This window comes from Marmota monax, unplaced genomic scaffold (genome assembly GCF_021218885.2).
Source record: "Marmota monax isolate L192 unplaced genomic scaffold, Marmota_monax_Labrador192_F-V1.1 WCK01_AAM20220418_F8-fsc00132, whole genome shotgun sequence".
Classification (NCBI taxonomy): domain Eukaryota; kingdom Metazoa; phylum Chordata; class Mammalia; order Rodentia; family Sciuridae; genus Marmota; species Marmota monax.
In genome coordinates, this window is record NW_026695199.1 from 6,615,257 (window position 1) to 6,640,375 (window position 25,119).

A 25,119-nucleotide genomic window follows, 5' to 3' on the forward strand; every position below is an offset into this window, starting at 1 on the left:
ATTACCACAAAAATATCCAGTCAGTGTCCACATTTCAAACATCTCATAAATGACAAACATTTGTTAATGTTGTTTTTCACATTGCTTATTTGAATCAGGATGCAAATGAGTCTACATGTATCAATTTGCTGATTTTTTTTTCCTTACATTTCTTTTGATCTCTAAGTTTCTGCTATAGTTTGGATCTGGAATATCTCCCAAAGGCCCACATGTTAAAGGCTTGGCCCTCAGCTTGGTACTACTGGGAGGTGGTGGAACCTTCAGGAGGCCCAATGGGAGGGAGTTAGGTCTTCAGGAGCATGCTCTTGAAGGGTATGATAGGACTCCAGTTTCTTCCTGTCTCTCTCTTTGATTTCTGGCTGCCATGAGGTAAGCATCGTGCTCTACCACATGCTTCCTATGATGTACTATTTGCCACAGACCCAAAGGCATTCCAGCCAAGTGACCTTGGACTGAAACCTCTGAAATCCTGAGTCAAAATAATCCTTACTTCTTTTTTAGTTGATTATCAGTTATTGTCAAAGTAATGGAAAGCTGAATAACACAGTTATTCTTTCAGCTCCATTTTTCTTTTTGCAATTTATTTGTTGAAGGAATTAGGTTCTGTATAATATCCCTATAGTTTAGATTTCGCTGATTGCATGCGAGAGGCATAATTGCAATACGTTCTTTACTACATTCTTTTGTCCCCTGTATTTCCTGTAAATTGGTAAATGGGATCTAGAGGCTTGATGGGATTTAGATTCTATTCTGGGAAAAGAAATATTTATGAAACAGACGTTTGCTTCATCTATTTTTTGAGAAGGTGGGGGTGTACCGGGGTTTGAACTCAGGGGCACTTGACCACTGAGCCACATCCCCGAATTTATTTTGTATTTTATTTAAAAGCTGCTGGGATTATAGGTGTGTGCCACCGTGCTCGACCTCCTGTTTTATTTTGAGACTATAAATCTTCCTATCCCAGTGAATAGCAGGCTGTTCCAGAAATAGAAGTAGATTCCAACATTTTTTTGTTTAATAAAATAACATAACTTTATCATACCAATAGAATATAAACCCTTGTTCTGGGCCCCTTAACTATGTGAGAACGAAAGTCCCTCTATAAGTACGACTGAATCATTTCTACCTTCTAGGACGTTTTGTGTATCACAATGGGCTCCATAAATTAATCAGTGTGGCCACTGATGACTAGGCTACCAGGCTGGAGTTAAAGATGGACTGGCTTCAGCTCTCCTTGGCTAACTCAGTTTCCCCAGCTGCTCACGACAGCCTAGCTTGCCTGGTCAGTGAGTTACCCTAATTTCCTTCTGGTTCAGGGTTTTAAAATGTGCCTATAAAAATAACAGATACCTGGGCTGGGTTGTAGCTCAGTAGTAGAGCACTTGCCTAGCAAGTGTGAGGCTCTGGGTTCAATTCTCAGCACTGCATATAAATAAATGAATAAAATAAAGGTCCATCAATATCTAAAGAAAAAAACAAAACAAAACAAAACAGATACCTTGAAAATCCACTTAGTCCCTTTCTTCTATTTTGGCAGGACCACACCCAAACCATTCCAACCTGGCGAAACTTCCTCCTATTTTTAAACACCAGCAGAAAAAGCAATTCCATTACTTTTTGTCTTTTGTTGGGCACTCACTTTGGAAAAAAAATCTCTGGTGGTATCTCATCACTCACTACAGGACCCTGACATCCTGGAGTTGAAGCCCACTTCCTCCCTGACTGCTGAAGGGCAGCTGAGAGGCTCCGAGCATTGTGCCCCGACCCTTAACCCAGCTGACAGGAGAACCCAGCGGCCGCAAAGCGGCCTGGGTTGTAAAGGTGACCAGAAGGTGAGCGACCGCAGGCGGCAGCTCCCGCGGGGAGGTGGGCGCCGCCGCTCTCGCGAGAGCTCGCGGGGTGGAGGCGGCTGGGGGCTGGGGAGGACTTGGGCAGCTGCTCCGCCGCTGTTCTCCGAGGAGCCGGCTGGAGGCCCTTTCCCCGCCTCCCTTTTCTTCCCCTCCCATTAAGTGATTCAAGCCGTGCGCTTCCCACTTCCGCCCCCTCTGCCTGCCATAGGAACTAGCAAAGCTGAGCAAGTTGCGGCCGCCGAACTGCCGACACTCCCCTTCTCTTTCTCTCCTCGTCTTCCTCTCGCCTTTCTTTCTTTTCTTCTTTTTTCCCTTTTTTAAGGCCGCCACCGCCGCGAGGCCTCGCGACCGCCGAGCTCGAAGCTCACGCCGCGGCCAACATGAGCTTCTTGTTGTAAGTAGCCAGGCCCTGTGCGCCCGCTTTGTTCCGGCGCGACCTGGGCCGCGGGCCCCCAGCCGCCACCCGCGCTCGGCCAAGCCGAGTTGGGTCCGCCTGGCCCAGCGGCTGCCCGGCCCGGCCCGGGCGTTCCCGCCGAGCCGGGCTCCGGGGACTGCCTTACTGCCGCCACTCCGCCGCCTCCGGCGTGCCGGGCCCTCTTGCCCTAAGGAGCCTCTTTCCCCAGTGTCTGCGTCCGGATTTCCCTGTCATCCCAATCTCTGCCTTCGCTGTTTATTCCTCGGTTGCTTTGCACGCTCTTCCTAGATGCCTCCTACTTTCCCGCATGACAGGTGTCCCACGCATGCTGGGTTGCCTCTCCCGGTTTCTGCTGCCCACGGCTCTTTTCTGGGTCTCAAGCATAGAAGATGGATCGTTCTTTTCCCCTTCACCAGGACCCTTTTAACTTTTCTCTTAGATCTTAGGGGTGGGAAGTCTGGATGACAAGTCCTGTGGTGGTAACACCGAAACAAGCCTGCTGGCTGACGGCTTGGGGACGTGGGGAAGGCCATCTGGAATAGCCCCTTGTTTCCCTGAGGCACCTCTCCTCCTTCCCTGACTAGTACAGGTTTTGTCGTTTAGGCAACCACCAAATAGGGCCTCAAGAGTGCCCTGGGTTGATTAGGTCCAATAGTGTATTGTTTTGCACATCATTTGTTAATGCCAGTTTTAGCGTTACATTAGTGCTGGTCATTGTATCACTTATCTTTTATTCCAGACGAGTTTTGGGCGAGGATGGGGGATCGGGGGTGGGGAGGGAGAAGCAGAAAGATGGGATGGTCAGATATGGTTATGGAGGCAGGTCCTCGAAAATCGAGGGTTATACCCTGAAGAATAAATCCTTTGAAGACTATTGTGATTCACCCACGTGTTTAGAAAACTAATAAAAAACTTGGAAGTTGTAAACCCACCATATACGCTCCTTTACTGCTGTGGCAAAAATAGCTTTTAAAGAATATTTTCTGTTCAGGTTACTCTTTTTTCCTCACCTCTCATAATTTTTAGTCATTACATTGGTATCTGAATCCTAAGTACTTAATTCACCCTTATTTTCATATGATTACATTTAGAAAATTAATTCTGTTTTAGGGTGTTTAAGCAAAAATGAGCTACCATAGAAGGCTAAGTGCCCAGCAGACTTACTCTTATTTCCAGTAGGCACAAGGGGCCTGTTTTGCGTTATTCTGCCTGATACATTTGAACTTGTGAGCTGAGGTTCATCCTAGAAGTTGATTCTGATTTTGTCAGATTGAGGTAGTGCTAGATCGGAGTACTGGATGACTTTAATTCTTTGTTTTGTATTTTAATTCTAATCAGTATATCCAGACATCTCAGCTTGAAGATTCTCATCTTGAATGTAATTTTACATTGCCTATATTCTGTTCTCAAAAATTTAAAAACTGAATTCAAAATAGCAATGTAGATAATGTTCATGTATGCTGCCTGTGGGAACTCATAAACTAAATTTGTCCAAGCAGGCAAGAGCCATATTTGGCTGAAACTGGGGAATGGAGAAGGTTGTGGTGCTATTTTCTGAATATAAATACAATAATGTTGTACTTATATACATGACTTGGTATTGAATAGATTCAGAAACGTGTTGGGTTCGTTAATTTCTCCTGAAAGATATTAGCTACTTAAGAAAATCTTGTGGGCTGGGGATGTGGCTCAAGCGGTGGCGCGCTCGCCTGGCATGTGTGCGGCCCGGGTTCGATCCTCAGCACCACATACAAACAAAGATGTTGTGTCCGCCGAAAACTAAAAAATAGATATTAAAAATTCTCTCTCTCTCTGTCTTTAAAAAAAAAAAAAAAAGAAAAAATCTTGCTATAACTGATATATATATAACACCATAGAGGGTTTGCACTATTTGGGGTACAAATTTTTAGGCAGGTCACATGTAGCAGTTAATGTAATTTCAATGTATTTAGCGAATGTGCTTGACAATAAAAAATAAAACAACATAATATGTTATTCTTAGTTTTGCTTTTGTCTACCAGTAGTTTTAAATCCAAAGTGAATTCATTGGAAGTGAAAGAACAAAGTTTTGTTTGTTTGTTTATTATTTGGTATAGTTTCCTGAACATTATTTCTGTACCAACAGATAGCAAAGAAAGTTGAGTTTAGGAGTCAAGTACAAAATTTTTCCTTCAGGGGGGCTGGGGTTGGGGCTCAGCCATAGAGCACTTGCTTCCCACGTGTGAGACCATGGGTTTGATCCTCAGCACCACATAAAAATAAATAAGTGAAATAAAGGTATTGTGTCCAACTACAACTAAAAAATAAATATTAAAAAAAATTTCCTTCAGTTCTTAGAAGCTTATTGGGAAGGCTACAGTAAGTGGCTAGAGCAGAGGAGATAGGTCAGTGAGAGATAGGGTTATAGAGGAGATGAGTCATGACTCTTGAAGGCTGTAAGATAAGAGAATTATTGATTTAAAAAAAAAAAAGCTTTCACTGTGTCAGGTACTGATGCCAACACTGGATATTGTGACAAGACAGACAAAAATTCCTGTTTTAGTGGAGCTTGTATTCTGGTAAGTGACCATTAGTAATTATAGTTGGAAGAAGATTATAAAGATTACGAAATAGAGTTTAGCAGGGTGAAGAGGTTTTAAGGTAGGGAGTTACGGTAGCTTAAGATAATAATTCTCAAGGGTGCCCAGATATCTGCAAGACTAATACCTTTGTATAGCTTTTGTACAAATGCTCAAGATAAGTTTGCATTGCGTATGTGTGTGTGCACTGCAAAGCTTTGGTTTTGCTGCACATTGGCCTCTGTATATCTTCAAATTAAGCTAAAATCCCAGATGGTGGATACAAAAACATCACAGGAATTTAACTTAACTTTGTATATTTAAATCTTTAAACACATCCTCAGCATTTGCTGCAAGCCAGACATTGTGCAAGATGTGGGGACTACAGAGACAGTAGATATCAAAGTCATCACCTATATTGGTGTAATATAATCAGGGGGCCCAAAGTGTTGGGAGCAATTTTGTTCTGTTTAGGTTGTAGAAAGGTTTTATGGAAGAAATGGGTGGTATTTAGAGGAAGGTGAATAAGTTCTCTAAGAGAGCAAGGGGAAATGGGACATTTCTGTCAAAGAAAACATAGTTGAGGCATGAAATTGCCTGTGAATTGTCCATTTTCCAGTTTGTACAAGAAGCTGTAGAATTTTGAAGTTAGATGTGGTCTACCAGTAGCATAGCCTATTTACCTTTTTTTTCTAAAGAGACAAAATGATCAATTTAAGATTGCTAACCTAATCATTGATTTGGAACCCAGTCTCTTAAAAAAGTTTTCCTCTCTTGACATGTTATGCATATACAATATAGGGAAATTTAAGATAAAAGTAATTTTTTAGCAATCATTCAGAAAGTATATTAAGTATTCTCTTTGTTTCTGGCATTGCCTTTTCTGAATGATGGGATTCCACAAAAACGATTGACATGGAAGAGACCAAGGTGTGCTTTCTTAGTGAATACTACTTGGTCAGAATATAGTTAAAATTAATACTTTTAAGTGGAAGTTTTAAAAAAGGTGATCTAGGGGTGAGAATAAATGTAAACCAGGTCTATTTCTTCTTTTTTTCTTTTTAAAGAAATTTTTAAATATATATATTTTAGTTGTTGATAGACCTTTATTTAATTTATTTACATGTGGTGCTGAGAATTGAACCCAGTGCCTCACACATGCCAGGCAAGTACGCTACCACTGAGCGGCAGCCTCACCCCTAAACCAGGCCTATTTCTATACAGGAAGAAATGCAAATGTGTTGGGGAAGGAAGGAAGGAAGGAAATATTTATCGAGCACTTCCATTTGTCTTTTATCACACTAGCAACTTAGGATTTCAGCCTAGTTTATATGTGTCTGTCTGTTTCCCTTTCTTCCCTCTACTCCCTTTTCTTTCTCCTCCAGCCCCACCTGCAAACAACAACAGCAAAAACCAAAGCAATATCTTTTTGAATGATTTAACTGATTTTAGTGCTTTAGGGTCCTCACTTGTAAAATAAGTTGATAATAAATAATAAAATAATACCTTGCTGAATGCCAGGCACTAAGTGCTTTACATAAATAATGAACTCAGTTCAATAACTAGTAGGAATCCCATTTTATAAATGGGGAAAACTGGTACGGAGAAATTGCCTTATGATAATGCAAATAGGCCCTTTTCCCTTCACCTCTCCTAGGCCTTGTTTTTAAGAGCATTCTATGTTTCAGTGCTACCAGGTGTCATTGTCACTACTGGGATCTTTTTTCTGAGATTCACCAATTCAGTAGTAGAAGAGAAAGTAGAAACTTAAGTAATACTTTAAAATTATTTTAAAAATGTTTCCTTTATTCCTTTTTTTTTTTTTTTGATGTTTTTAGTGATGGGGACTGAACTTGGGCCTTATGTATGCTGAGAAAGCACTCTATCATTGAGTCTCAACCCAGCCCTTACCTTCTATTTTTAATGTAAAAAAGTAAACTGTCGAAGAAATCACAAAATACTGATAGAAAAGAAGAAAATACAAATAATTCATAATCTTACCTTCAGAGTAACTGTAGTTCATATTTTAGGATATAACTTTTCTTAATCTTTTGTCACATTATACACATGGATAATTTGTCACAAATATACAAATGCATCTCTACTATATCTAGAACATGTTTTTCACTTGTAAATTTCTTATAGCAGTACATATACTTTGACAACATCATTTTGAGTGTCTTGACCAAGTGTTATCCTTCTGTTTTCTTATCTGACAAAATTATTTAATATGTTTTTTGGGGGAGGGGGTAGTATAAGTAAGTGTAGTCACCTTTTCAGATGGTAGTTTGGGGAATTGCAGATACCTGATTTACTTTTCTCATCTAACATAAAATTGTTTCTGTTTGATATTCCTGAGTATAAAATCAACATGTAATTACTACTACCATTATTGACTTTTTCTCCTAACTGCAGTAGCAGGTTTTTTTTGGGGTGAGGGTGGGTACCGGGGATTGAGCTTAGGGACACTTGACCACTGAGCCACACCTCTAGCCCTATTTTGTATTTTATTTAGAGACAGGGTCTCAGTGAATTGCTTAGCAACTCACTTTTTGCTGACGATGATTTTGAACTCACGATCCTCCTGCCTCAGCCTCCTGAGCCACTGGGATTACAGGAATATGCCAGTGTACTCAGCAGTTGCAGAATTTTTGTATTTTATATTTTCCAATTTATAAAAGCACATGTAGTATTGCTCTTCAGTTGTATATTTGATTAGGAGGTAGTGAGGCAAAATGGGTATATGTTATTTCTTTTTTATTTTTTTTTGGTACTGGCGATTGAATCCAGCGGTGTTCTACAACTGAGCTACGTTCATAGCCCATTTTAATTTTTGAGACAGGATCTTGCTAGTTTACTTATGGCCTTGCTAAGTTGCTTAGGCTGGCTTTGAACTTGATTTTCCTGCCCCAGCCTCCCTAGTAGCTGAGATTGTAGGTGTATACCACCTGGCTTATATGTTACTTCTTGAAAAATATAAAATAATGGAACCAGTTAACTTAATGCCAAATCAAATCCTGTAGAGAGCTTTTAAAAACTCCTTTTTGTCTCACATTTCCATTTTTGTGTTTACTAAATGCATTAGCTTTGTCTTACTATAAGGAAATACCTGAGGAAACTTACTTATAAAGAGAAGAAGTTTATTAGTTTACAGTTTTGGAGGTTCGAAGGCATGGCACCTGCATAGGCTCAGTTTGGTGAGGGCAGCAGGTGGCAGTGGTGGGGCACACATGCATGAGCAAAAATTCACATCTCAGGACAGGAAGTACAGAGAAGAAAGGAGCAGGTGGGGTCCAATACATCCCTTTTAAAGGCACACCCCCAGTGATGTAAGGACTTCCCAATTGCCCCTTTTCCAAAGGTCCTACTGCCTCCCAATAGTGCCACTGAGAGGATCAGTCCTTTAGCATGTGTACGTTTGAGGGACACTACCCATGTTCAGACTATAGCACTCACCTAAGACTATTTCTTTACAGTACATATAATTAAATATAAAGTGTAGATATAAAATCTGTTTATTGCAGAAATGATTAAAATTTTACTTTGAAAGTTTTCCAAATTCAGTAGAGAATATCACAAAGAATTTCCATATATTCCTTTTTCAGAGACCCCATCTGTTGTACTAACAATGTTATCCTCAACAAAAGGATCCAATTTGAATCCTTTTTTTTACTCAGTTACATGTCTGTTGCAAATTCCTCTCCATCCCTTTCAGTTCTGGGAGTGAAATGAAGGTCCTTACACATACTAGGCTGGTGCCCTACCACTGAGCTACAGCCTTAGTCCTGTAGTATTCTTCAGCTGAAATATTTCCTCAGTCTTTCCTTGACTTTAATGACCTTTACTGCTTTGAGGAATACTGTCAGTTGTTTTGTAGATTGTCAGCTCAATTTGAGTTTGTCTGATGTTTCCTTGTGCATTTAGGTATTTGGGGCAGGAATATCATGGAAGTGATGCATATTTTTCTTATTTCATCTTATCAGGTACACATAGTGCCTACTTGTCCACTATTATTGATGTTAACTTTGACAGTTTGATAAGGTGTCAGGATTCTGCCCTTTAAAGTTATTTTAGCTTTTTTTTTCTCTTTGTAATTAATATTTTATGAGATATTTTGATACTATATGTAATAATCCTTATTTCATTTTCACCACTGGTTTTTATTTCCAGTGAGACTTCTCATTTGAAATTATTACTATGATGATCACTAATTTTGTAGTTGCTTCTGAATTTATTTAGTAAGTACTTTTATTGTAAGGAAGAACTTATTCTTCTTCCCATTAATTTATTTACAATATCAGTTTGTTTTATGATGTTAATGTTTTGTTCTTCTAAAATTGATTCATTAAAATTTTTTTTACCATTCATTTCTTAATTCTTTTTTCCCTTTTAAAATTATTTCTTCTAATTTGTTATACACGATGGCAGAATGCAGCTCATTTCATATTACACATATTGAGCACAATTTTTCAAGTCACTGATTATACACAAAGTATTTTAACACCATTTGTGTCTTCTTATATGTACTTAGGGTAATGATGTCTAACTCATTCCACCATCATTCCTACTCCCTTACCCTCCCTCCCCTTTGCCCTACCTAAAGTTTCTCCATTCCTCCCATGCTCCCCCTCCATCACCATTATGAGTCAGCATCCTCATATCAAAGAAAACATTTGGCCTTTGGTTTTGGGGGATTGGCTTACTTCACTTCGCATTATATTCTCCAACTCTCTTCATTTACCTGCAAATGCAATGATTTTATTCTCTTTTAAGACTGAGTAATGTTCCATTGTGAATATATATACCAAAGTTTCCCTATCCATTCATCTACTGAAGGGCATCTGGGTTGGTTCCACAATTTAGCTATTGTGAATTGTGCTTCCATGATGTTCCTGCCCCAAATACATTGATATGGCTGTGTCCATGTAGTATGCTGGTTTTAATTCCTTTGGGTATAAGCTGAGGAGTTGGATAGCTGCGTCTGATTCATTAACATTTAATCACCAATGTGTGTATAAAATTAGAAGGTAGGGCCTTTGGAGGTGATTAGTGCCCTTATAAAAGAGGTCTGGGAGCTTGTTAACCCCTTTGCCCTTCTGACACTTGAGTACACATAGAAATGTACCACATTTAAGAAATGGGCACTTACCAGACACTAAATCTGCTGATACCTTAATCTTGTATTGCTCCGCCTCCAGAACTGTGAGCAATAAGTTTTGGATTTTGGAAATTTCCCAGCCCAAACTGACTAAGAAAATGTGGACACATAATTCCTCTTATTCAATGAATTAGACTCTAACTACCTTTTATGTTATTTTGATGCTCAAAATTGTTAAAGTTCTGGATAGTAGAAACCCTATTCATACTGAGTCTGTGTCCTTTTGACTTATTTCCTTCCTTTTCTTTCCCTTTTTTCAGTATTAGTAATCAAACTTTATTCCTGAGCTACATCTCCAGTCCCCCTGCTCGTACCCTTTTTAAAATTCCACTTTAATTTTTAAAAAAATTTTTTAGTTGTTCATAGACCTTTATTGTATTTATTTATATATGGTGCTGAGAATTGAACTCAGTGCCTTACATATGCTAGGCAAGCACTCTACCATGGAGCTATAACCCCATCCCCTTCCCCGCTAATTTTTATTTTAAGACAGTATCTCACTAAGTTACTGAGGCTGACCTCAAACTTGGAATCTTCCTGCCTTAGCCTCCTGAGTAGCTAGCATTACAGGCATGCCCTACTGTGCCCACCTTGTTTCCCTTTTTCTAAGGGTACATTCTTACTTTCTGGCACAAGATATTCCATGTTTAACTGATACTTTCTCTGCCTTATTCCAGGATATGCCAGTTTAAGAACCTGTTCAGTGGAGAATAGTATTTAGAAGCCAAAATCTAGGTGATAGATATGCTCATTACTATAGATATGTTGCTATTCCTACGCCTTCTTATTGGGCACTGCTAGAGAATACATACCCACATGCATTTATTTCCACATTTTAAAAATCTTCATCAGTATCTATTAAATGAGTTCAAACCACTCTTACCTATTTCAAACCAATAGCATAGGGTTCATTCTAACCTTTGCCATTTCCATGTTTTTTTACTTCCTCCTTTATTATTTGGGAAATGTGATACTTATGCACGTGCATATGCTATTGCTTGCACACTCTCTATACACACACACACACACACACACACACACACTCTTGACCTTGCCTGGCCATACTCCTTATAACCTTACCTCCAGCTGTTGTCCAAACACTATTACTGCCCCAGCTCCTTTCCTTGGGGCATGAGTGGGCCCCTGCTGCAGCAATTTTAGGATGAAAGCAGTTTGAGACTTAGTTATGTATGTACTTGTGTGACAGAGGTCAGTTTTTTTTTTTCTTACTATAATCTTGTGTTTGGGGCCAATACTCTAGAAATTTTGGAAGCATTAGAGATACTGAATATAAAAGGCCTAAGTTCAATAAATTGTAGTTATATACAATAGTGATACCAAATTTAAACAGTGTGATGATTAATGACAACCTTTTTTAAACAGTCACCATTTCTGATTACTTAAATTATAGCCAATTTCTGTAGGCTTAGTATGGTGCATACCAAGGGTACTCTGATTTTCTGAGGTGAGAACTTAAAAGCAAGACTTGAAAGGGAAGCAAACTTATGTGGGTACTATTCCTAATTATGTCACAGCCAAGTAGCCTTATTGCTATTATTTGTAATGGAAAGGTTAAATGTTCTTTTATTACTACTCTTGTTTTATCTTTCTGCCTAAGTCCTTTTGTTGCTCTCAAATTAAAATTTGATGAGAATAGTTCAGTAGTTGTACTATTATAGTATCGAGTATTAGGAGTATTTTTTTTTGTATGTGTTCCTTTGTTGAACTAAGTAATGGTATAACATGAAGAATAAATAGAAATAGTAGAGGAAAATGTATTTTAAGGCAATTTTTCTGGCACCTCTGTTGCAGCTCAAGTTCCAGACTGATAGGGCACTATATGACCCTCTTGCTCTTTAAAGAACCCATTTGTGTTTGCTGGAGCCCTGTGACATTAGATTTAACTATTGAAATCGTTCTTTGTTAAAAAATTCCCCTGGTTTTCACTCATATACATGTGGTTCCATTTCTATCATCACTTCCCCTCACCCTACCAAATATTCAGTTGGCTCTTATTTTAAACTCTTAGAAATGGAAATTTTGAGTTAATAAATATGAGGAGGCTTGCTGCTTGTATCACTAACTTATTGTTATGGACTCCCTTTTTGGGTTTTATCAGTCAAGATTTTTCAGCCCTTTAATCAGTCCTTTCAACCTTATTGTGTGCGCGTGTGCGCACACACACACACACACACACACACAACATACACACATGTATTTTTGAGCCTGAGTCTTGCTTTGTTGCCTTGGTTGACCCTGATCTCCTGGGCTCAAGTGATCCTCTTGCCTCAAGTCTCCCAAGTAGCTGGAATTAAAGGTGTGTGCCACTGTGCCTAGCTAACCTTTTCAGTTTATTTAAAAAATGGTAAACCATCAAGAATGAAATTTAAAAAAAATTTCTAATTGTAGTTAAAACCAGTCTTTACCAAAATATATATTTCTAAACGGCTAGACATTTGGAACCGAAATGTGTCTTAATTGAGTTCTGTCAATTTTTAGCTTTCTCTCAAGTGGGAACATAATTATAAGGTGTTGAAACTAAATTGTCTAGTGATAACTATAATTAGAGATATCTTTACCTTTTTTTTTTTTTAAAGAGAGAGAGAGAGAGAATTTTAATATTTATTTTTTTAGTTTTCAGCGGACACAACATCTTTGGTTGTATGTGGTGCTGAGGATCGAACCCAGGACGCACGTATGCCAGGCGAGCGCGCTACCGCTTGAGCCACATCCCCAGCCCATCTTTACCTTTTTTTAATGTCATTTGATATTTAGGAAAAAAAAGTACTTTCATTTTATGTGGCAGAAAACTGTTCTTGGCCCCCTGATAACAGAAGGCACCCCCAGACTAAGGGTATCAACATTTCTATATAACTATAATCCTTGAGAAGTGTGCTTTAGACCCTTAAAATGTGGAGTTTCAGCACCACCTACAAGTATGTTAGAAATGTAAGATTTTAGGCCCCCAACCCTGGATTAGAATGTGTTTTAATGTGATCTTAGGTGATTTGAAAGATCTTCCAATTACTCAGCAGTAAATGGTGGGTACCTGTATATTGATTTAAATGATTCGTTAACATTTATGTAGAAATTATTTAAAAACTTTTTTTTTGTAGTTATCTATGGACATAATACCTTTGTTTTACTTGTTTATTTTTATGCAGTACTGAGGATCGAACCCAGTGCCTTACACGTGCTAGGCAAATGCTCTGCCACTAAGCTATAGCCCCAGTCCCCTATGTAGAAATTCTTCTTTTTTTTTTTCAAATATACTTCTTTTAGTTGTTGATGGAACTTTATTTTTATTTATTTATAGGCGTTGCTGAGAATCGAATCCAGTGCCTCACACATGCCAGTCAAGCACTCTATCACTGAGCTACAACCCCAGCCCCCTGTAGAAATTCTTTAAAAATGTTTTTTTGTTAACTATTATTGCTAATTTCTAATTGTGTTGATATATGCTCAGGGTATGTAGCCTTAATGTTTCCTGCTTTTCAGAATTTATTGACTATTTTGTAATTTCATACACAATTATAGTCAAAGTCTAGACATCCTTTATGTTTGCTTGTTGGATACATTCATATACAAACCTATTGTATACAACTCATTGTGTTATCTAAGTTCTCTAGCTTTTACTCAAAATAAAGAAGAAAAATCCTTGGAATTGAAATTCTTTTTTTTTTTTCTTTTTTTGGTACTGGAAACTGAACTTAAGGGTGCTTAACCACTGAGCCACATCCTCCATCCTTTTTAATTTTTTTTATTTAAGGCAGGGTTCATTAAGTTGCCTAGGGCTTCCCTAAGTTGCCGAGGTTGGCTTTGAACTTGTGATCCTCCTGCCTCCGTGTCCCTAGTCACTGAGCCACCATCCTTGGCAAATCTTTGGGATTCAATATAAACTTACCTTTGTCCTTGACAGGAATCTTTTGAGGCCCCTTAGTGGGCCAGTCTAGGTCCCCTATTGCCTTTGCATACTTGTAATTATAATTTCACCTTCTGGACTGTTTTGTGAGAGTTTTTTTTCACCATTTTATTTTATAGCATGTGAGGATATTTCTTGGCAAATTTATTTATTTACTTTTTTTTTTTTTTTTTTAAGAGAGAGAGATAATATCTTTTTTGTAGATGGACACAACACAATGCCTTCATTTTTATGTGGTGCTGAGAATTGAACCCGGGTCCCGCCCTTGCTGAGCTAGCGCTCTACCACTGAGCCACAATCCAAGCCCTATTTATTTCCTTTTTTGATTTAATATTAATTTTGGGGATTGAACTCAGGGGCACTTAACCATTGAGCTCCATCCCCAGTCCCCCCCCCTCCTTTTTAAATTTTTTTTTGTTTTTAGTTGTAGATGGACACAATACCTTTATTTTTATTTCGTTTTTATGTTTATGTGGTGCCGGGGATCAAATCCAGTGCCTCACGCATGCTAGGCAAGCACTCAACCACTGAGTCACAACCTAACCCCCCAGCCCTTTTTTTATTTTTTATTTTGATATGGGCCTTGCTAAGTTGGTAAAGCTGGCCTTGAACTTGGATTCTCCTGCCTCAGGTTCTTGAGTCCCTGGGTAACACACATATGCCACTGTGCCCAGCTTATTTATGTACTTTTTAATTAACTGAAGATTGTCATAGAAGAGTGACCTATCTATGAGTGAGACCTGGGCTTTAGAGTCCTTGGTTTGTCTCTGACATGGGACCTTGGGCATATGACATAATTCCTTAGCTTCAGTTTCCTCTGTATACTGGCGAAAGGAATGCTTACTCTGTTAGGTCAATGTGTGCATTGAATGACAATAATGTTTTATTAAATGAAAGCATTTAATAAAACAAAGAGTCCTGTGTAAACACTGTCATCATCCTTGCTTGTGAAATTCCCAAGCCTACTTCTGAACTTTTTCACACTTCAGATTTTGTTTAGCTATCTTATGAACACTTAGCATTATTGCATAATGCATGAAACATTTTTTGACACCTCCTATGTGTAAAGTCAAGGGCCAGGTACTAGTGGAGGTGGGGGTGGGGAGAAAGTGGGCTTCAGAAATAAGTAAGATGTGATCTCTGCCTTTGAGAATCTTAAAATGAAGACCAACATGTTATGTGGATGAACTTTTTTTAATTTTTAAAAATTTTTTGTAGTTGTAGGTGGACAGTATGCCTTTGTTTTATTTGTTTATTTTTATGCAGTGCTAAGTATCCAACCAAGTAGCTCTGCTACTGAGCTATAGCCTTAATCCCTGAACAAACTGTTTTGAATAGTTGTTTTAATTCACTAGTTTCAAGCTCACCTTTGGTGGTTAAAGATCCTTGATGTTTCACACAAATCTACAAACTTCTGAATTAGATGTATGTGTTCAGTAGTTGCAGCCAATATTGATAATAGTCATAAAAATGTGTATAGTATATTAATTTATTCAAAACAGGAGCAATTTTGCAGATTTGTGCTTCTGTATTTTTAGGTAGAGACAGTTTTTATTGGGTGGATTCATGGGCCTATTTTGCTTGTTCTTGGTGCTGCTGCCACTGCTGCTTATCTCTAGCACTGAGGTTTTTTTTTTTTTTTTTCCCTTAAATAAGGATAGGAGGTGGCTGAATCCTTTGACCCACCCCCTTCCTTCAGTTCATTTGGGCTTTTCAGGTAGAGACTGGAATGGGCTGGAAGTGTTTGGCCAAACTCCAGGCAGAGGATCTCCATATTGTTTGCTTACCACTCACTCCAGCCTCATCTGTGCCTTTGTACAATGACTTACCTCTTTAACTGTACTCAGCTATTTTATTTGCTTTTTTTTTTTTTTCAATTTGAATTTCTCCAAAGACAGCCTGCCTTTGTAAATGCTATTCCTATTATTCTAGCTAGACTGCTTTTCTCCTCATACCCATTTTTTTAGTTTAGGATCCAACTCTTTTCCTGGCCTGTGTCCCCTTCAGTTTGTTAGATACCATTTCCATGCTCTTCATAGTCCTTATTATATCCTTTTTTGAAAAGGTAACTGTGATCCCTGTTATGTGGTTCCCTTGAAGTTGCAAAAACTATTTGTTTTTTACTTAAAAATTTTTTTTTTGTTGTTGTTGTGCTGGGGATGGACCTAGGGCCTCACACATGCTAGGCAGATGCTGTACCACTAAGCTACCTCCCCAACCCTTAATACTGTTTGTTTTTAATTGTTACCTTGTAGCATAGTGGCTAGTATAAATTATATAGCATCAAAAAAACAGTTTTTTAAACATATCAATAATTTCATTTTTTTCATGGCAGAAGGTGGGGGTGTGACTGATTTGTTGTTGTTGTTGTTCTGATTAATTTTCCCTCATAAAGATTTTAGGGAAAATATAAAAAGGTGGCTACTGTGTACAGAAAGATTTGGAACATCTGTTTATTGGGCCATTATCACACATTTTTTTTATACCTTTATTTATTTATTTATTTATTTTTATGTGGTGCTGAGGATCCAACCCAGTGCCTCACACACATTCTAGGCAAGTGCTCTGCCACTGAGCCACAATTCTAGCTCCTATTACACAGTTTTATAGAGACCTTATAGAGACTTTTGTTTCCTTCCTTATTTCCTATAGTATGTACTAGGGATGGAGTACAGGAGTGTGTTAGGTAGAGTTCAGGGATACCAGGATAGTGGAGGCAGGGTATAAGAAGGATGCCACTGGAGGACAGGACAGGGGAGACAGTCATATAGTCATGTTCCTGTTTAGGATAAGTCCCATTACCATGATTCTACCACGCGGCCTGCGCAATGGTTTCATTAATGAGGTTCTAGGCATAAAGTTAGTTAGAAGAGATCGAAATAAAACACACAGACTCAGTTACCTTATTTCTATTGCCAGGTCCGAGACGGCTCCCCTCTCTGGCTCCAACCTCTAACCGCCCAGCAGGGCAGCAAGGATTACTCAGGGCTAGCAGGAGAGAGAGAGAGTGAACACGCCAGGGAGTAGCCTTTTATTGGGGAACAAGAAATTCAGGGGATAATTCCATCCAATGAAGGTTGAGGGGGGACTGCACTCCAAGGTCAGGGTCAGTGATTGGGCCCCCGGGGTCAGTGGTCAGTCACACCCCCACACGGACGGGTTCTCTCATCAGGAAAGGGCCGGGAAAATTCCGACACAGCCAGAAGCCTCAGACCCTTAACGGAGTCGCCCAGTCACGTGTCAGGATGGCTTCCCACACATGATGGCTCCCCCACTGAGAACTTATCACCATGACAACTCTTGCCTACTGCTTCAGTATTTTAAAATGACCAACGGGTAAATTGGACATTCTAATTAGGTTTTCTAAAGTAACCAATAGGAGAAAATTGCAAATAATCTAATCAGGTATCCTAAGGTAACCAATGGGGTAAGGTCTTTAATCAGGTCAGTATAAGGAAGAAACTGCTTCACAGCTCAACATATAAGACATTTATATAAGACTTATTTCGACATTTATATAAGACTTATTTCCAGACATCAGAGCCTTGAACCCCTCATCTCTTGCTCAGCCCACTCCACTCTACCTTACGGAGTGCTATTTCTACTTTTACCTTCAATAAATCTGTACTTTGCCTGTTACTTGTGTGTGCCTTGCCCAATTCTTTGGGGCACCAAGGACTTGGGATCCCAACTAGACACCCTGATGATAACAGGGTACTTTACCACTTAGCTGTATCCATAGCCATTTTTATTTTTCATTTTGAGATAGTGTCATGCCTGGCATAGAGACCTTTTAAGAATTAGCATGTATCAGGTGTATGCTTACTCTCTACCCCATAAATTGTGTTCCCGATACTAGTGAAGTAGTGCTCATTTCCCTGCATCCCTACCACTAAGAAAGCAATCATAAATCTTCTTGTATTTTTTTTTTGTAATATTTTTTTAGTTGTAGATGGACACAATATCTTTATTTATTTTTTTGTGGTGCTGAGGATTGAACCCAGTGCCTCACATGTGCAAGGCAGGTGCTCTATCATTGAGCCCCAGCCCCAGCCCATTGGACTTTTTTTTTCTTTTTCTTTTTTGTGATGCTAATGATTAAACCCTGGATCTTTCACATACAAGGCAAGTGCCCTACCACTGAGCTACATCCTGAGCCCTGGACAATTTAATACAAACTTTTCCAAGGATATTCCCCACCCCACCCCCGCCACCCGTACCAGGGATGGAATACAGGGTGCTCTCCCACTGAGTTATACCCCCAGCCCTTTTTATTTTTTATTTTGAGACAGGGTCTCCCTAGGTTGCTGAGGTGTTTGCTGAGTTACTGAGACTGGCCTTATACTTATGATCCTCCTGCCTCAGCCTCCCTGATTGATCATTGGGATTATAGGCATGTGCCACCATTCCCAGCTTGTTCGCCTATATTTCTAATGGCATAGTAAGGGAAATTGCAGCCTTTGTCATTACTTCTTCCTTGGTTTCTTCCCTCTCCCTTTTATGCATGCTAATCACTCTGTCACTGAACTGCATTCCCAGTCCCTTCTTCTATTTTAAAAGGAGAAAAATATATGCTAACATTTGGAATGAAGCTCTTTAATAAATGAAATTAACAATTTTATTTAAAAATGAAGTCATGTGACAGGTAGAGGGTAGAATATAATTTGAAAATCCTTTGTCTATAAATGTGTTTTACAGTTAAAAAAAGAAGTTTAAAATAACTTACTCGGAAAATGTTTCTCTTTTTTTTTTTTTCTAAGATTGGCAAGTAATATAAGTTAGTAAAGCAGACTTTTTTTTTTACAAAGTGAGATATTTGATTCAAATTGTATTTCTTTTTTTTTTTTTTTTTTTGCAGGGGGCGTGGGGGTCAGGATGCTGGGGATTGAACCTAGGCCCTTGAGCATACTATGCATGTGATTCACCACTGAGCTATTTCCCCTGCAGCCTTATATTGGATTTCTTTTTTTAAAGAATTTTATTTATTCTAATTTGTTACATATGATAGCAGAATGTATTACAATTCATATTACACATATAGAACACAATTTTTTGTGTCTCTGGTTGTACACAAAGTAGGGTTACACCATTTGTGTGTTCATTCGTGTACTTAAGATTATGATGTCCATCTCATTCCACTGTCTTTCCTACCCCCATGCCCTCTCCCTTCCCCTCCCACCCCTTTGCCCTATCTAGTGTTCCTCTGATCCTCCAGTGCTCTGCCTCCAAACCTCATCATGAATCAGTTATATTGGATTTCTTATTATCTTTCTGATATTTAATTCAGGAAATAAACTGATAATTTAATGCAAATGATAAACATGTTTGGGAGGCAGATGACATTTGTAGCTATAATAATTATGTATAGATTCTGTTTGTCTTTTTTTTCCCCTCTGTATTCTAGTGTGTGTGTGTGTGGGGGGGTGGGTAGTGAGGGGATTGGGTGGGTCAGATTGAACCCAGGGCCTCACACATGCTAGGCAACCTATCACTGAGCTATACCCCGCCTTGGTATAGGAGTTAAAGCTGTTTTTCACTTATTGTCTTGTATTTATTGCTTTTCTCATAGGACCTGATTAGAAAGCTATGCCACGTTTTTTCTTTCTGGATTATTACTATTTTTTAAAATATTTATTTTTTAGTTGTAGTTGGACACAACACCTTTATTTCACTTGTTTATTTTTGTTTGTGGTGCTGAGGATCAAACCCAGGGTCTCGCATGTGGGATGCGAGCGCTCTACTGCTGAGCCACAACCCTAGCCCCTCTGGATTATTTTAAGGTGGAAAATTTTTTCCCAGTCACTCCTAAAGTATGAGTAAACTGTGATATTCAATTGCTTTTGCTTGTGAAGAGTATGCATGTATGGTATGTTCATTGTTTTTGAGCATTTATAAATGGAACTATTATAAGCATAAGTTTATGTTAGGGCAACCTAGAATACTCAGTAAATATATGCAAACCCCTGCTAGCCTCATGAACTTGTGCCTTTAAAATTAAAAAAAAGAAATATATATATATATATATATATATATGCCTTTAAAATTTAAAGGCATATATATATATGTGTGTGTGTGTGTGTGTGTGTGTGTATGTATATATATATATATGTATATTGAACCCAGGACCTTGAGTATATAAGCACACTTTCACTGAGCTACACCTCCAGCCCCTGTTCCTTTACAGCATTTAAAAAAAAAAAAAAAAAAGTTTATTTATTTATTTTTTGCAGTACTGGGGGTTAAACCCTTGAGTGCTCTATTACTGAATGCTTTTTATTTTTTATTTTGAGACAGGATCTCCCTAAATTGTGATCGAACTTGTGATCCTCCTGACTTGGCCTCATGGGTTGCTGGAATTACAGGTGTGAGTCACCATGCCCAGCTCAAGTATTCTGATGATTTGCAGTTGTTCACATGTCTGGATTCTGGGTAGGCTCTTATAAGTCAGGCTTCAAAAAACAGAGCTTAGAATTTAGGTAGTTTTAGTATAGATTTTATTGCAAAGTCATTGTACTTTTTGTCCTTGTTTTTCTTATTCATAAAATAAGAGTTATAATTTGGCAACCTATAGTCTTTCTGATATTTAGGTGTTTGATAAGATATATGGTGACTCGTGGAATTGGTAAGAATATGGTCAAACTTCTGGATAAATTGTTTTAGTCATTTTTGGAGTTTCAAAAGATTGTATTCCAACCTTTTTGTTTTTAGGTCAATCATTTGAAGCTCTGGGGTCTTGTGATTTTTTTTTAGATATTTTCTATTATTTTGCAGTTGCTTATTTAAAATGTAAACTACTTAGATATAACTTAGCTTGTCTGTGGAACAAGTTGCTAGTTACCGAAAGATATGGTACAAATACATTTACCTGATATTAGTTATTGAGAACTGTCAGTGTACCTTTGGTGTTCTGTATATCTCTACATACCATTTAATTTCCAGAACCATCTGCATGGTAAATGATATTTCTTGGCAATTAGAACAACTAAATAGCTTACCTAAAGTCACATAACTTCTACCAGACAGATCAGTTCTAATCCAGGTTACCAAACTGCAAAAATCAACCTTTTTTGAGAAGGTGGGGGGATTCATATGAAATAAATAATGCTTGAGTTAAATAATAACAATGCATGGAATCCCGCCCCCCCCCCCCCAAGTACTGGGATTAAACTCAGGGTGATACATCCAGCCCTTTTTATTTTGAGACAGGTTTTCTGTAAGTTGCCCAGGCTGGCCTTGAACTTTTGATTCTCTTGCTTCAGCCTACTGAATAGCTGGGAGTATAGGTGTGTGCCACCATGCCTTGTACCATCTTTTGATTAAGCATTCAATTTTTTTTAAAATTAAATTTTCAAATTTTAAAAATCATTTTTATTTTGTCAGAATTGCACATTACATGGTTTAATTTAGAATCAAATAGTTCTGTAAGGCTTTTGATAAAAGCAACCTCCTCTTTTTCTATTTCCTAGATTCAGCCTCTTTGAATCCTTTTACTTGATTGTTTTGATATTTAATTTCATATGTTAAAAACAACATGTTTATATTTTTATTTCTTGATTTCCTCATTTTGGGGCATTAACTATTGAATTTTGTGAAAGAAAAGTATAATTTACCTCATCCTTACTACCAAATCTCACGTTCATAATATGTCCCATCCTACTACCTTCTCAATATACTTAGTACTAAATAAACACTGTGGATAGTTGAGCTAAGTACTGTGTTGTAATTTTGTTTTTCCTTTTCAGAACAACTTTATGTTATTTTTGGAATAGTTTTATTTAATTTTTTATGTAGTCATCCCCAAAACTTGCCCCAGTTAACCTTCAAATACATTGAGATTGTTTTACTTTATCTTTTTTTTTTTTTTTTTTTTGGTACCAGGGATTGATCCCAGGACCACTTAACCAATGACCAACATACCCAGCCCCATTTATTTTTTATTTAGAGACAGGGCCTCACTTGAGTTGCTTAAGGCCTTGCTAAATTGCTGAGACTGGTTTTGAAATTGCAGTCCTCCTGCCTTAGCGTCTAAGCTGCGCCGGGATTACACTGTGTGCCACCACACTGAGCTCACTTTATTTTCTGGAACATATTTCTGTGGAGCTTTCTGGTTTTTTCTGGTCTATATTGGTTGATATTATCTAGTCCTGCTGCATTGCTGTTAGTTTTGAAATTTCCCTTTACCTTCATCCTAGAATTCTCCTTGCATAGTTCTTGAGTTAGATTTCTTATCTTCTTCTTTGATTTACTCCTTTTAGTGTGGCAGATCAAAAAATGTTTTGAACCTTTATATATTTATAAGTTTATTCTGTGTCCATACTTGATTGGTATCAGCAAAGGCCATTAGAATTCTAGATTGGAACTAATTTTCCCATACAATTTAGTTTTCTTTTGTCTGAAGTTCAAGTTCTCTTTTTTGTTGAGAATTCTAAATGCCTTTCTGGTTCCTGATACTGTATGAAACTTTTTTAAAATTTAATTTTAAGATCTTTACATTCATTTCTTAAAATTTCATAGTGGCGTTTTCTGGTATGGATCTATTTTCATCCACTGTGTTTGGTGGGTTCTCCTTGAGGCTATAGGATATTTTTAGTTCTTGGAAAATTCCTGATTTGTTTCTTTGATTCAAAAATATTTTCTGTTTTCTCTGTTATATCTTTGTGAATTGCCTATAACCTATTTATTGATTGGATCTCTTGGATTGGTCCTTCATTTTCTTTTCTGTCTTTTTGACCACCAGTATTCTGGTAGACTACTTCAGTTTTATTTCCTATTCCTTTTATTTTATTTCTGCTACCTTTTAAAAATTTTGAGAGTCTTATTTAAATTCTCTTTTTCATATAATATCATATTATTTCTTGAAGCAAAAAATTTTTATTGCTGAGGATATTATTATTATTTAATATTTATTTTTTAGTTGTAGTTGGACACAATGCCTTTATTTCATTTATTTATTTTTATGTGGTGCTGAGGATCGAACCCAGGGTTCTGCACGTGCCAGACGAGCGCTCTACTGCTGAGCCATAACAAACGCCAGCTAAGGATATCATTGTTTTGTTTTGTTTTTGAGATTTTTAACTCTGTATAGTTTGTCCTCCAGTTGCTTTGTTCTGTCAGTTTTGGTGTGATCTCATGTAGACGCTTCCTTCAGGTGTCTGGCAATCTTTTTGCTTTCTGCTTTTATTTATAAGCAGGATAACTAAAAAACCAATTGGATCTCTGCATTGAAGTGTACGGAAGGCATAGGCATGTCAGTGTCAGCTTTGCTGAAGGGCAATATGGCTAGGCTGTTTCCTTGCGGAACTCCTGGTATTTCTTTCCAGGATTTTAATTTTACATCTGGTATGGTTACATTTGCCAGAAAAAGCTTTTCTGCTCTTTGTTTGGAGGTTGTTATCCTGGCTGCAAAGTTTTTGGGGTCCTGATTGCGGGGAAAAGACAGGGGTCTCAACATTGATTATTCAAACTCGCTTTTCAGTATTATGTGTGATGTGTGTGCCTTGCCTGCAAGTTTACCTGTGTCTCCCAAGCCAGAGACACTATGTTTGACCTCTCCACAGAATAAATCTTGAGTTTCTAGTCTTTTCTTAGGGTAAGGTTAGTATAGAACCCTTTTGTGTGGGTATCAAGTGTGTCTGGGGATGTAACTGCTTCTGCTGCTTTTTCTGGGGAGGTGGGCAGTACTGGAGTTTGAATTCAGGACCTTTGCATATGCAAATGCTTTATCACTGAGCTACATGTGAGATAGAGTCTTGCTAAGTTTCCTAAAATGGCCCCAAACTTGTGATTCTCCTGCTTCAGCCTCCTATGTAGCTGGAATTACAGGCATGTACCACCACACCTAGTTTTTACTGCATCTTAAACAGGCTGTTGAAAGTCTTATTTCATCTTGACTCTCATTTCTGGAGTATTCTACATCTATAGGTACTACTAATTCCTGAACATTTTATGGGAGTTATGATATAAATTGTTTCTAACTTTAGCATTAGAATTAGGTTTTCTTAGATACATTATGCAATTATTCATCTTTGTAATTTCCAAAACTTTATTATTGTCTCCTCTTTTATTCTTTATTTTTAGGGGAAATTTTTTTTTTTTAATGTACTGAGGATTGAACCCAGGGATGCTTAACAACACTGAGCTACATCCCTATTCCTTTTTTCTTTTTAAATTTTTTTCTTTTTAGTCATATATGATAGTAGAACCTATTTTGATATGTTTATACAAACATTGAATATATCCTATTCTAATTTGTTTTCTAGCTTTGTGAATGTACATGATGGGGAGATTCACTGTGGTGTATTCATAAACATACATAGTAAAGTTATATCAGATTCATTCCACTGTTTTTTTTTTTTTTTTTTTTTATTTCTATGTTCCCTCCCTTCCCTTCATTCCCCTTTGTCTTCTCCACGGAATTTCTATTCTTCCCCTTCCTTCCTCCTTGTTGTGGGTTAGCATCCACTTACATCAGGAAGAATATTTGACCTTTGGTCTTTTGGGATTGACTTATTTCACTTAGCATGATAGTCTCCAGATTCATACATTTAGTGGCAAATCCATAATTTCATTCTTCTATATGGCTGAGTAATATTCCATTATGACACGAACTATATTTTTTTTCTTCATCCATTCATCTGTTGAAGGGCATCTTGGTTGGTTCCATAGGTTAGCTATTGTGAATTAAGATGTTATAAACATTGATGTGGCTGCATTATTGTAGTATGCTCATTTTAACTCGTTTGGGTACATACAAAGGAGTGGGATAACTGGGTAAAATGGTGGTTCTATTCCAAGTTTTCTGAGGAATGTAGATACTGCTTTCCAGGGAGGTTACACCAATTTGCAGTCTCTCCAGAATGTATGAATGTACCCTTTTCTCCACATCCTTGCCAACATTTATTGATACTTGTATTCTTGGTAATTGCCCCTATTAGCTGTTGTCGTCATCGTGTGTAGTGTCATCCTTTGTGTCTCCCCCCCCCCCCCCATTTTTTTAAGTTGCTGAGGCTGGCTTTGAATTTGCAATCCTTCTGCCTCAGCCTCCCAAATTCCTGGGATTACAGGTGTGCACTACTGTACCAGGCAGATTATGATTTCTTTTTAAATTTTTCTTTTTTAGTTGTGTTGGACACAATACCTTTATTTTATTTATGTATTTTTATGTGGTGCTGAGGATTGAACCCAGCGCCTTGCACGTGCTAGGCGTGTACTCCACT

General features: G+C 38.0%; 1 protein-coding gene across 3 annotated transcripts in view; it reads left to right on the plus strand.

The window, feature by feature from the left end:
* The first annotated feature begins 1,943 nt into the window (after positions 1-1,943).
* The window catches only part of Mob1b (MOB kinase activator 1B), a 60,299-nt gene continuing 37,123 nt past the window's right edge, over positions 1,944-25,119 (plus strand). Inside the window, exon 1 of one of the 3 annotated variants that reach the window (XM_046428716.2) lies at positions 1,944-2,244. In XM_046428716.2, coding sequence (XP_046284672.1) covers positions 2,231-2,244 — 14 coding nt within the window. In that variant the 5' untranslated portion in view covers positions 1,944-2,230. Of the gene's footprint in view, positions 2,245-20,230; positions 20,266-20,314; positions 20,333-25,119 lie in introns of those variants that run through there. The other 2 variants (XM_058574034.1, XM_058574035.1) reach the window with 2 other exon arrangements.